At 40.2% G+C, this 12,023-nt stretch overlaps 1 protein-coding gene across 1 annotated transcript; it reads left to right on the top strand.

Annotated features, from left to right (window-relative positions):
• Positions 1-2,182: 2,182 nt before the first annotated feature.
• On the top strand, positions 2,183-7,637 carry LOC140135231 (F-box only protein 2-like). The gene is made up of 6 exons (XM_072156431.1): positions 2,183-2,264; positions 4,305-4,377; positions 5,277-5,403; positions 5,700-5,792; positions 5,955-6,090; positions 7,431-7,637. Exons 2-6 carry the CDS (start codon positions 4,341-4,343, stop codon positions 7,563-7,565), a joined length of 528 nt encoding a protein of 175 aa, XP_072012532.1. The 5' UTR covers positions 2,183-2,264; positions 4,305-4,340; the 3' UTR covers positions 7,566-7,637.
• The last annotated feature ends 4,386 nt before the right edge of the window (positions 7,638-12,023 follow it).

Here is a 12,023-nt window from a genome sequence, read left to right as displayed (position 1 = left end):
GCAAATTTGATGCATATATACATACTGTATGTTTGAATATACTGTATAAGTTTGTATATACTGTATGTATTCATGTATAAATGTGTAGATAAGTACATAAATATGTGCATATGAGTGTATATATGTGTGTATGTGTGTACAAGTATATAAAAGTGAGTGCAGAATGTTATCAAGTCCAACCTTTAAGAATTAAATAAATGTTTTATCCCCATAACCCGTGATATTTTTTCTCTCCAGAAAGTCATCCAGGCCTCTCTTGGACATCTACATAGAGTTTGCCATGTTGTGTTAGGTGTATGTATTTAAGTGTATAAATCTGTGTGTGTATATATATTAGTGTGTACAACTATGTATAAATATTTTTTAAGGGGAAGGGGGGCCCCAATGCAGAAATCTTCCTCTCCTAGTTACACCCCTGATGTAAGTATGCTATCCTTTGGAGCTTTCAAACAATCAATATGAGTGACCCCGTTGTCTCAGAAATCAAAGGTGCCAGCCGTTCACCCACCTCAATATTAACTGATAGCACATCTGCAAATATATCAGGTCCCCAGCTTACAGATCTCTCAGGCCTCTGCCATATAGCTTCAGGAGAACCCAACTGTAGGGGGGGGGGGACGATGCAGGGGTGGTTGTGGAGGTGCCGGCATCATCTTGGAATTCCAGTCCACGAGAAGCTTTAGCACTCCGGGTATATTGAGGTGGTGGAGGGCATATTGAGGTGGTGACAAAATGAGCCGGGTGATGTCTGGGGGACCAGCAGGATCGCTGGTTCTGGAGCTAGTGCTCAGGCCGGATTGGTGCATAATAAACGGCAGAAGCAGTCTCTATGTGTGACCTACTGCATTCTCAGCCAGGCCAAACTCCAGGGAATATTCCTCTTGATGATTCTGCTCTCTAATGAGATCAGACTCTCTAGGGATGGTTTGTAAAGAGTTAACTCTTTATACACTTTATTAGGTTCCTTATCTGATCTACTAGTGGCTTATGGGACCGAAAGCTGATTTATCAAAACTGCTACAGAAGTAACGCAGAGGAAAAAGCAATTGAAAAAAGATATATATATATATATACATAGGGAACCTTTCAGCAGAAATTGACCTAACAATCCAATACCAGTATTTTGGTAGACCCCTGTAGGCCCACTGTGACCTCTGGTGAAGCTCTCTGGATGCTTTACTATAGTCCCAGAAAATGATCAGCTGTAAAGTGTCTGTAATGAAGTTTTATTGATAATCCTTGGTCCCGTTAGAGCAAAAAACTCCAAATGTCAGTAGGGCAGAAAAAGAAATTGTCTAGAACATCAATTATAAGATATACAGTTTCAACTTACATACAAATTCAACTTAAGAACAAACCTCCGGACCCTATCTTGTACGTAACCTGGGGACTGCCTGTATTATCTCTGAAGTGAGATGTAAATTGGTTGTATAAAGTAATGTAGGCTGAGCGTTTACCACTGATGTCAGACCCTCCCAGCCTCAGAATGCCCCCTATGATGTAATTGAGATCATGCACCAGACTTCAGGAAAACCCGTTAGGGCATCAAATACAAAGGGGTTGCTAAAAGAGAGCTTGACTTCCGTACATGACTTTATACAACCAATTAACATCTCACTTCAGTTGATTTTTCTGGATTATGCCACCAAGAAGGGCCATGAAAAAAACATAAACTGGATGGAGTTTAGCTGCTTGACAATATACTGGTAGTGGTTTATTTGATCAATTTCTGTTGACAGATTCCCTTTATATAAAGCTAACCCTTACTTTTGTTCTCCATATTGCTCTCCATATTGGCCTCTTATAAGCTATCTATCCATCACATCAAGACAGCTTTCACTTCTCTCTTTGGCTGGAATGCAGTTAGGAATGGCGCTCTAGTGTATCTATATTTTTTCTTATCCTATATGCACAAAATAACAATGAATTCAGTAGCTGCACTAGATTCCTGGAGGGAATGCTTACATGTTATGGTAAAAAACATGCATGGTCGTTGGAGCCCCAGGCTGGTGAGTGGGCCTATCTTTTATCATCTCATTAATGTGATAGATCAATCAGGAGCCCACATGCACCCCGGACCTCGCCCACGCAGATGCCTTCTCTGCAGCATGGTGCAGAGACAGGATTGGACGCTTGGTCTGTGTCACGTTACCGGATCATTGGCAGAAGAGTATAAATTATGAGTTTTCAAGACGGCACAAGAAGCACCTCCTTACACCCTTCATCTCCATCCTTCTACAGTGACCAGCTGCTGAGGGACCTGAGTGAGTAGAGCTTGCAGCTTAGATGGAATTGCAGATAGGATTGAGTATTAGATAACTCTATGTACAGATGTAGCAGAGCTGAGTTTCACATTTCATGTTTTCTTTGAGCTTAACTTGCTTAGCTTTTTGCAAAGATTAATTTGTCCTCATGGCTACTTTTCTAGGTACCAGTTTGATATCCGTTATATCTTATGTGTTCACTGTAGGTTTACACCCAGATGGTTGCTTGCTTTGACACTTTAAAGGGAACCTGTCATCAGAAATTGACTTAATTAACCATTACCAGTATGTTGTGAAGCAGATTAAGGGATGATGTTTCTTTCATGGCTCATTGTGGTGGCATCATTCAGAAAATCAACTTTAAAGTGAGTTGTAAATTGGATGTATAAAGTCAGAGGCGGAGAGCTCAGCATTGAAGTCAAGCTCTTCTCACCTCTTCTCTTCTTAGATCTGGTAAGTGATGTGTCTGGATGTAGCACAATCAATTACAGTGAAAAGGGCATTCTGAAGTGAGGAAAGCTTGACTTCAGTGTTTAAACTCTCCACCTCCTTTATACAACCAAATTGGATCTCACTTCAAAGTTCATTTTCTGGACGATGCCAACGCACTGAGCCATGAAATAGACATGATCTAGAAGGTGCTCAGTTGCTTAATGACGTACTGGTAGTAGTTTAGTAGGTCAATTTCTCCTGACAGGTTCCCTGCATACTTTCAGTGATTATTTCTTTAGATTTTAACTGCGGTAATATGTTGTCAGACTCAGTTTTGTGAAGATGGCACAGGAGCACCAGTGAGTAGAGATTACCGGTTGGATAACATTGCAAATGGTATTGAGCAAAATTAAGTTTGCAATTTCATATTATTGAAAATATTGAAAATAATTATTGCAGAAAATGTACCTGCAATCATATTTAGGGTGCGTTAAATTTTCAGATGTGGTGTTCCATGTCCAAATCAGAAATCAAGTGAAAAAAAGAAAGGAGGAATAGTGCCTCTCAGTGGCATGTGCTATAAGCTCTCACACAGCTCTGAACAAAGCAAATTTAAAACGTTTTGAAGGGGGGAGAGAAAAATGAATGTAAAAAAGCTGCATCCTTAAAGGAAACCTACCACCACGGATCTACCTATTAAGGTAGATCCGGCGGCAGGTTCTTCTCATATATAGTAGTAAAGCCCTTTTTAGGGCTAATTCTTTTGTGGTCCAGAACTTTTATGAATTTTATTTCCCCCAATATGCAAGTTTCCTAAAGAGGGTAGAGTGCAGGCAGCCGGCTACGCAGCCTCGGCTCTGAAGTCAGAGCTACTGAACATGTTCAGAACCCTGCTCCGCAGACAAGTGCACGCAGCTCCTCGTAGTTGCGCCCTGAAGATGTCTGGGTAGGCGGAATGCAAGAGGCTACTGGGACGTGGAGTAGCCGCGCCATGTAGCCTCAGCTCCGACTACGCCATGCCCAGTATCCTCTTAGGAAATTTGCATATTCGGGGAATTAAGCAGTCCCAGCCTGCTCTGGAGGAAGGGTCTGGTGCCAGCATCAACCCCAGCCTGCTTTAGGTGTGAAGTCTTGGACCGCCACCAGGCCCAGCCTGCTCTGGGGAGTCTGAGGCAGATGTCAGCCCCAGCCTCGTCTTATTACTATAATGGTCTCAATTGGCTACTTAAGCACAGAAAACAGGGGCTGTAACAATTTTCTTGTATAAATAGACATTTACACTATACATGACTAGTAGTTATATATTTGTATTACTGAAAATTTTATACTACTCCTCGGCTAAAAATACTCCTTAAAAATGGTGAGAGGAGTACTATTACCCTTCTGAAAAAATGTGAGCGCGACCTCTGGCCTCCCCAATGAGAGTGATGTCAGGCACATGATGTATAGATGAGCAAGCAAAGCTGTCAATGGCCGACAGAAAGTATTTGATAATGTTGTTACATTGGATTAGTGGGATTTATGGCAACTTATCAGTTTGCTGCATATAACCCCTTTAAGGACTTAAATTATTTTTTTTTTCCCTTTCATACTATACTATTTTGACAGGTTGTTGCCGAACGCAGTATCAAAGAGCAGCTTCAAATGGCGAGAAATCTGATCAAAAATCCCTGTGGTGAAGGTAATTACATATAAAGCCATATAACATTGAATGAATGTTTAATTATATACCCACAGGCATGTAATTTTTTCTTAAAGGGTACCTATTACCAAGGACCTTATTTTCACTAAAGGTTGCAGAAGCCCATCACACTTTCATTGCAAATATGCCTTCTGCTTTCTCTAAGCATTTGCATTAAAATATAATTGTGTGTTATAATTTACCTTACACCCTGACAGAATCCTCTGTGTAGTCCTGGGGTTGGGCTTTGGTCTGGATGCATTTCAAAAAAACAACATGTGACTTGTCTGTGCTGCAGACTGCTCAGCTTTTGGCCCCACCTTTGTGCTCCTGTACAGCTCCTCTCTTCCTCACTCATGTCAGCTCACCAGGCTGTGAGTTCTATGAAGGAGCAGGAGGGAGGAGCTGTACAAGAGCACAAATGCAGGAGCCAAGAGTTGAGGAGTCTGCAAATCTAGATTGTTTGGAATGATATTTGGTGAACAAAATGCTGCATGTCACCCAATTCATCTACAGTATAGAATAAGATAAGATATACAGGCAGTTACATACACGATAGGTTCTGTAGGTGTGGTCTTAAGTTGAATTTGTATGTAAGTCGGGACTTTATTCTTTATAAAATTGTATCCCCAGCCAAATTTTTTTTGGTCTCTGTGACAATTGGATTTTAAAATGTTGGATTGTCATCAGATCCAGGAATAACATTAAAGCTTAATATCAGACACCTTTAATAACTGTTACAGCTGTTTATTGTAGCCTAGGGCTAAAGTACAGTAAAGTACCCACATCCAGAGGTCCTTTTGTAACTAGAGGTCGTCTGCAAGTCGGGTGTTCTTAAGTAGGGGACCGCCTGTATAACAAGGTTTATTCTTGTGTATTTTGTATATTTTCTGGTATAGAGGACCTAAGACGTTGGGTACAAGTTCAGAATGGAGGAAATGGGTGGAAAGTAGAAGAGCTCCCAGGAGACTGTGGAGCGGCGTTTCCACGTGATGAGATCTCCAAGTACTTTGCTTCATCCTTTCTGTAAGTATCTGACATAGAACTAGAATAGATTACAATTATGATTTTTACTGTAGATTTCTGTTCAATATTGTAGGTTATCACAGCCACTTCTAATATTGGGCTAAAGTCTCACAAAATATAAGCCCATAGTATTAGGTATAGTCCACAATTAGGTATTAGGCATGGTCCACATTAGTCCACATTAACCACAAAGTCAGCCTAAAAATAGATTGGGTTGGAGAACAGTGTTGGGCAATGAACAGGGGATGGAGAACAGTGTTCACATAAAACTCACATATATGATCTTCTCTTCTCAGGTTGTGCAGTAAAAGCCAATTGATTGATCTTCTTAGGGAAGGATATACTGAGGAACAATTAGATGCCCAACCCAACATTGTGGTCAGCGACTGGTAAGATGATGTGTGTCTTGTAGTGCTGAGTAACAATCTGTATGATGCCTATTATAGATCCCTGTTGGATCCGTACACAAAATTTACCATTAAGAATTTGGAAAACCTGGATGCCATTTGGGATGTAATATTGGTCATATATTGCAGAAATTCTGATTACAGGTACGCAGCAAGAACTGATGCCGGATGTTCATATGAGCTGAAGGTGCAGCTGTTGTCTGACAACCATGCAGTCATCCGTGAATACAACAGTGGCAACATCTGTATTCCTGAAAAAACAAATGGGTCATGGAAGCAGGTAATCATAGTGTGGACCATACAGAAGCAGGATGAGGGGAAGATCTACCAAATTAATATTTTTCCTCTCTCACAAAATCAATGCACAGTACACTGACTTAAAGGAAATCTACCACTTACAACAGCTCAATATAAACCTTTGACACTCACATTTAGCTAAGGGAACCCTGATGCAGGCACTTCTCTTTTTTTGTTCATAAAACCTTATAATATTTCATGCAAATTGGCATTAGGCGCGCTCCGCTCCTCTGCTAATAATTTTTTCACTCTGTGCCATAAATACACCATAGCAAAGGCTTTAGAGACCAATAAATTGACAGTAGGTGGTCCACAATCAGTCAACATGTAGTAGCACATAAGCCCAGCCTCATTAAGGGGGTAGCCCACTTTTCAATAAATGTTTTCCTTTAAACATGTCTATGTATAACCAAACATGTTCCCATAAAAATATGGATGACGGGATGTCAAAAACACATAAATTATAAAATGTAAATCTTTATTAATTATAAATTATAAAATTATATTAAAATTACAAATAACATAACATAGGTGATGGTACACAGAGATGGAGTTATCACCTTTTGGTACAAATGAGCTCAAAGAGTAATTTCATTATAATGCTGCCTGTACAGGTACATAATAACAGGATAGCATACATATAGTGTGGGTGATCAATGGCTAATATATAAACTGCTGTTATCACATAATGGGGGTCATTTACTAAGGGCAGAAACACTTTTTTTCGTCGGGTTTTACAGAATTTTTCCAATTTGCGCCAAATTGCCCTGGGTTTTTGGCACACACGATCGGATTTTGGCGCATCGGCCCCGGCATACACACAACGGAAATGGTGGGGGCATGGCCATCGGAAAACCCGACAGATTCGGAAAAAGTGCGATATTAAAAAAAAAAATGTGTCGCTTGACACGCGCTTACCTGCACCCAGCAATGGATGGTGAACTCCACTAAACTACGACGGACTTCAGCGCAGCAGCGTCACCTGGTGGACGTCAACCAGGCACCTTTTCGTTTTTGCGTCTTCTTTTTTCACTCCCCATCTTCAAAAATCCATAACTTTATTATTTTTCCATGTAAAATATCTGTGAGGGGGCTTGTTTTCTGAATAACAAATTGCACTAAATAGTGACGGTATTTAATATTCCATGCCATGTACTAGGAAGTGGGAAAAAAATTTGCAGCGAAATTGGTGAAGAGATGCATTTGTGCCATTTTCTTAAGGGATTTTATGGCTTTTACAGATTTACAGATTTTACAGGACTAACGGAGTCTTCATAATTTAGGGTGGTTTTATTGAATAATTGACTTTTGATTTTTCTGCAGATGACTTATACCTTCTCACAATATGGACGTGGAGTGCGTTTTATCAGGTTTACACATAGCGGTAAAGACTCGGTCGGTTGGAAAGGCTGGTATGGAGTTCGGGTGACCAACAGCAGCGTATCAATTAAAGTCTAAACATTGAAGATGCATAAAAAAATCTTATGCTTGTTCCACTCAAATGTTTCTTTGTATAACATTGGACCAATAAATGGCTACAAAATTCAGGCTGATGCTGTTATACATGTATCTATGGATATTGCAGGTCTGATTGGTCCTTCTGGTGTGTTGGTGAAAGCACCAATGGGCCTGACACCTTTTATTTTTTTATTTTTTTTATTTTTTCCCTTGAAATATAAATACAATACATAAGGTAGAATACATCACTCACATATAACATGCCATATCTTCCCTTCTTCCAATCTATAAATTACAACTATCATAAAAAATTATAAGACGATATACCATATCTTCTAAACATTATTATTACCTTGTCAGATAAAATTCTGCAATATGTTGCCTAATAGCCAAATTACATAATTAATGCATTACATTAATACATACATTTTCAAGTAATTTAATTATACTCTTCCTCTTTTTCCCTAATTCCATGTATTTCAATCTCCCATCCCATCCCCTGATACCCTCCCTATCCTATTTCTCCCCAACCCAAAGAAAAGAAAAAAAAGGTCTCTCTCCACCATTCCCCACACCCTAGAAGCCACCCTCCCGTGCTCCCAACATGATAACCTCATCCCTACAAAACTTAGTATTAATCCAGGGTTGCCAATCTATTCTTATTTTTTCTATGCCTAGTTCCCCTGCCATTGTTTTTGCGAAACCATCTGCTAATATAATGTTATTAACAGCTCTCTGCCACATTCCAATTGTCGGGGTATCTTTGGCCATCCATTTTCTAAACAGACAGAATCTTGCTGCAAATAGCAATCTTGCAGATTCCCTCATCTAGTATACCCAGCACAAAAGTATGTAATGTATCCTGGATATCAACATTAAAGGTCCTAACTATCTCTGCCAATACTTCCCTCCAGAATCTCCTGATCCTGGGGCAAAACCACAACATATGTATATCATCTGCCTTCTCAAGGACACAGCTATAAATCATTGATCCAAATCTTGATAAGGATTTTGGTGTGTAATACATGCGGTTCAGAATAAATAATTGGGCTAAATAGTGAGCAGGCATTGTGAAGACCTTTTTCACATCCAAGAGCACTTTTTTCCAAATTACTTCGTCATACAAGCTTACCTCTCCAGTCCACTTATTTATTATTCTCTTCAAGTTATTACCATGATCTTTCACAGGCCAAAATTTTACTAACTTATTACTTTTGAATTTGGTGCCCAACAGTCCCCGCAAAGAATCAAGAGGTGGATGTAATTCCTCCAGAATTGACACCGGCTTATCCATGGCCCTCCACCAATGTTTAATCTGCAAATATGTATAACACCCAGAGGAGTGTATCCTGTATTTGCCTGTAATTGCTAAAAGGATTTAATGGCCTCATTGTCAAAGAATTGCTTACGGTAATATATTTTACATTACATTCCAACCAGGGTCTGGCATTTGTATCTGGAATGTTCCACTTCCTATTGCCCCAGATAGGGGTTATAGTTATGGTCCCTGTACTATTTGATTGAGTCTTTAACTCCTTCCAGATTTCTATCATAAGATGTAACGTGGGCATATAAGTATCTTTTTTAGATGTTCTCCAGATTTCTGTCTCACGAGTTTCTAAGACATTACACCCATAATACTTAGGTTGAGGGCTGCAGTCAATCGCAAGAGGTGTCCTATCCCAGACTGATTTTACTTTGCCTGAGATATGACAAAGTACATTCTCAGATCTTGTATTCCAAACCCATTCTTCTCATAAGACTGCTGCAAAACCTCCAAATTGAGCCGGGGCTGTTTACCCTGCCAGACTAAATCAGCCAGCAAGCTTTCAAGAATTTAAAATATCTTATAGGGAATCATAATAGGGGAAGCCGCAAGAGCATATAACTTCTTTGGAAGTATTAGCATCTTGATTACTGCAACTCTACTCATAATATTTAATTACAGTTTTTTCCAAATTTGTACTCTCTTTCTCATATCCGCTATAATTGGTAAGATATTTTTCCCAACAAAATCCGAAATATTATCTGAAATATTAAAGCCTAAATATTAACGGCAATTCCTTTAGTTACAGTGATGAGTTCTTGGGGGGGGGGGGCAGACGCATTTATTTCATCTAAAGGCAACCATGCCGACTTATGCCAATTTATACATAGGCTAGAGAGATTCCCAAATTTCCTGAACACCTGGAACACTCTAGACATTGACCCATATTAGCCTAGGTATAATAAGACATCATCGGCATACAATGATATTTTTTCGTGAGAGCCCTCCTGTATAAGTCCCACTATATCCCGATCCTGTCTTATCCATGGCAATAACAAAGAGAAGTGATGATAGTGACGGGACCCTCTACTCAGTTTAAAGGATCTTGAGACAGACCCGTTAATCAGAACTGTAGCCGACGGGTTGGAGTACAGTAGTTTTAGCCAGGAGATGAATCTCTGCCCAAATCCCATCCTATCCAAAGTGTGCCATAGAAAGTTCCACTTCAGAGTATCAAAGGCCCTTGAGGCATCCAGAAAAAGCAGGGATCGCTGACCAGGATTGGATGCCATAATCTGCATATTCAGGAAGAGTCTACGGAGATTATCCAGTGTTGATCCGCCTGGCATAAAGCCATTTTGATCTGATGCACTACCTCTGAGCTACGCGGAGCTGCGCGCCGAAGATGGGTGAGTAGGAGGGGTAAAGTGGCTACCGGGGCGTGGAGTAGCCGCCTCGTGTAACCTCAGATGCGGCTACTCCACGCCCCAGTAGCCGCATAAGTAAATTTGAATATAGGGATAATAAAAGTTATCAAAAAAGTGTGGGGACGTGAGGATTAGCCCTTAAAAGGGCTATCCTCACGTCCCATTGATCCACCCAATCTACCTTTATAGGTAGATTTGTGGTGGTAGGTGCCCTTTAAGGTCAACTTCCAGAAGATTATAGGGTTTTCTATGGTGGAACAAAAGGTGTAGAATAGAGATGAGCGAACACACTCGTCCGAGCTTGATGCTCGTTCGAGCATTAGCGTACTCGAAACTGCTCGTTGCTCGGACAAGTATTTCGCCAGCTCGAGAAAATGGCATCTCCCGCCGTTTTGCTTTTTGGCGGGAGCCAAATCACAAGCCTCTGCACTCCACCCAGCATGACGTGGTACCCTTACACGTCGATAGCAGTGGTTGGCTGGCCTGATCAGGTGACCCTGGAATAGACTAGCCCCTGCCCGTGCTGCTCGGATCATTCTTTTTTTTTTTTGTTTTTTTGGTTTTAAAAGGTTTTTATTAAGCAAAACATCATTACAAGCATGTTCAACAATAGGAGGTAGGGAACACGCAGGAACCCTCTCCTTTCTTCGAGCGGATGTTGTACATTAACATCATATATTAGGTGAACATTTTCTCAAAGATAGCATAGTTGGTATATATTATCAGATGTTTCTGACTTGTAAGACGGTATTCTTTTAAACATTATTTCATAACAGTAAACAGTAAACAACTTAGCACTGGCATGAACAACATTTCTGTATTCTCTTATTTCTCTCTATCTGGGTGGGTTTCTCTTATGGTTTGTGGTGCTTTGTGGCTTCTATATCGTGTTCATGTGAGGGATTGTTGTTTGTGTTTCCATCTAACCGTTGCCAAGGTCGCTTTATTGAACTTAAATGTTAGCTTGAGCCTTGTCCCTAAATTTTGACCAAGGTTCCCATATCTTGGAGAATTTGTTGTGGGTTCTGTGTTCCCAGTGTGCTAGCTCTTCAAGTCTGTAGAGACAATCTACTCTAGTCAGCCATTCGTTTGTTCTAGGTGGGTCAGCTTGAAGCCATTTGGGTGGTATGGTCAGTTTGGCGGCTTGAACTAGTAGGGTTACTAGGTGATTTTTTTGTGGTTGCCATGTTGCGTTTGGTAGCCACAGCAGTACTGTTTCAGGGGTTAGTAAAATCTTGGAGTTAGTAATTTTATTAATGGTTGCCTCCACCTCATTCCAGTACTGTTTCAGTGAAGGGCATGTCCAGTAAATATGTGCTAATGTGACCTTAGGGGATTTACATCTCCAGCATGTGTCAATGTTCGTTAGCCCTTTTTCTTTTAGTGCGGCTGGGGTGTTATACCATCTGGTCATAATCTTAAAAGAGTTTTCTTGTATTTTCACACATCTGGAAAAGCCATGTGAGTTGTTATGTATCCGTCTAACTTGTTTGTCTGATATTGTCATCCCTAAATCCTTCCCCCATTGGCCTATATAAGAGGGTTTGATTTCTTTCTCTTTTGATACTAATGTGTTGTATAGGGTCGATATCATTTTAGTTTGTTTACATGACTGTAGTAGCCAGTTCTCCAACCAGGTAGGGTCTTTTATCAGTGTATGTCTTATGTGTAGTTCTTTTTTAGTAAGGTCAATTTCAGCCTTGTGTAAAAAGTTTTGAGGAATTTCAGTTTTTTTATTTGTTTTTAGTAGATCTTCTACTTTGG

The sequence above is a fragment of the Engystomops pustulosus genome, chromosome 6, assembly GCF_040894005.1.
Source record: "Engystomops pustulosus chromosome 6, aEngPut4.maternal, whole genome shotgun sequence".
Classification (NCBI taxonomy): domain Eukaryota; kingdom Metazoa; phylum Chordata; class Amphibia; order Anura; family Leptodactylidae; genus Engystomops; species Engystomops pustulosus.
This window is presented reverse-complemented; position numbering and strand designations above follow the sequence as displayed.

Excerpts from the sequence above, each read along its gene's own strand:
- LOC140135231 (XM_072156431.1), top strand. The coding sequence starts at position 4,341 with ATGGCGAGAAATCTGATCAAAAATCCCTGTGGTGAAG. Across the intron at positions 5,793-5,954 it reads AACATTGTGGTCAGCGACTG|GTACGCAGCAAGAACTGATG; the intron begins GTAAGATGATGT and ends TTCTGATTACAG. Across the intron at positions 6,091-7,430 it reads CAAATGGGTCATGGAAGCAG|ATGACTTATACCTTCTCACA; the intron begins GTAATCATAGTG and ends ATTTTTCTGCAG.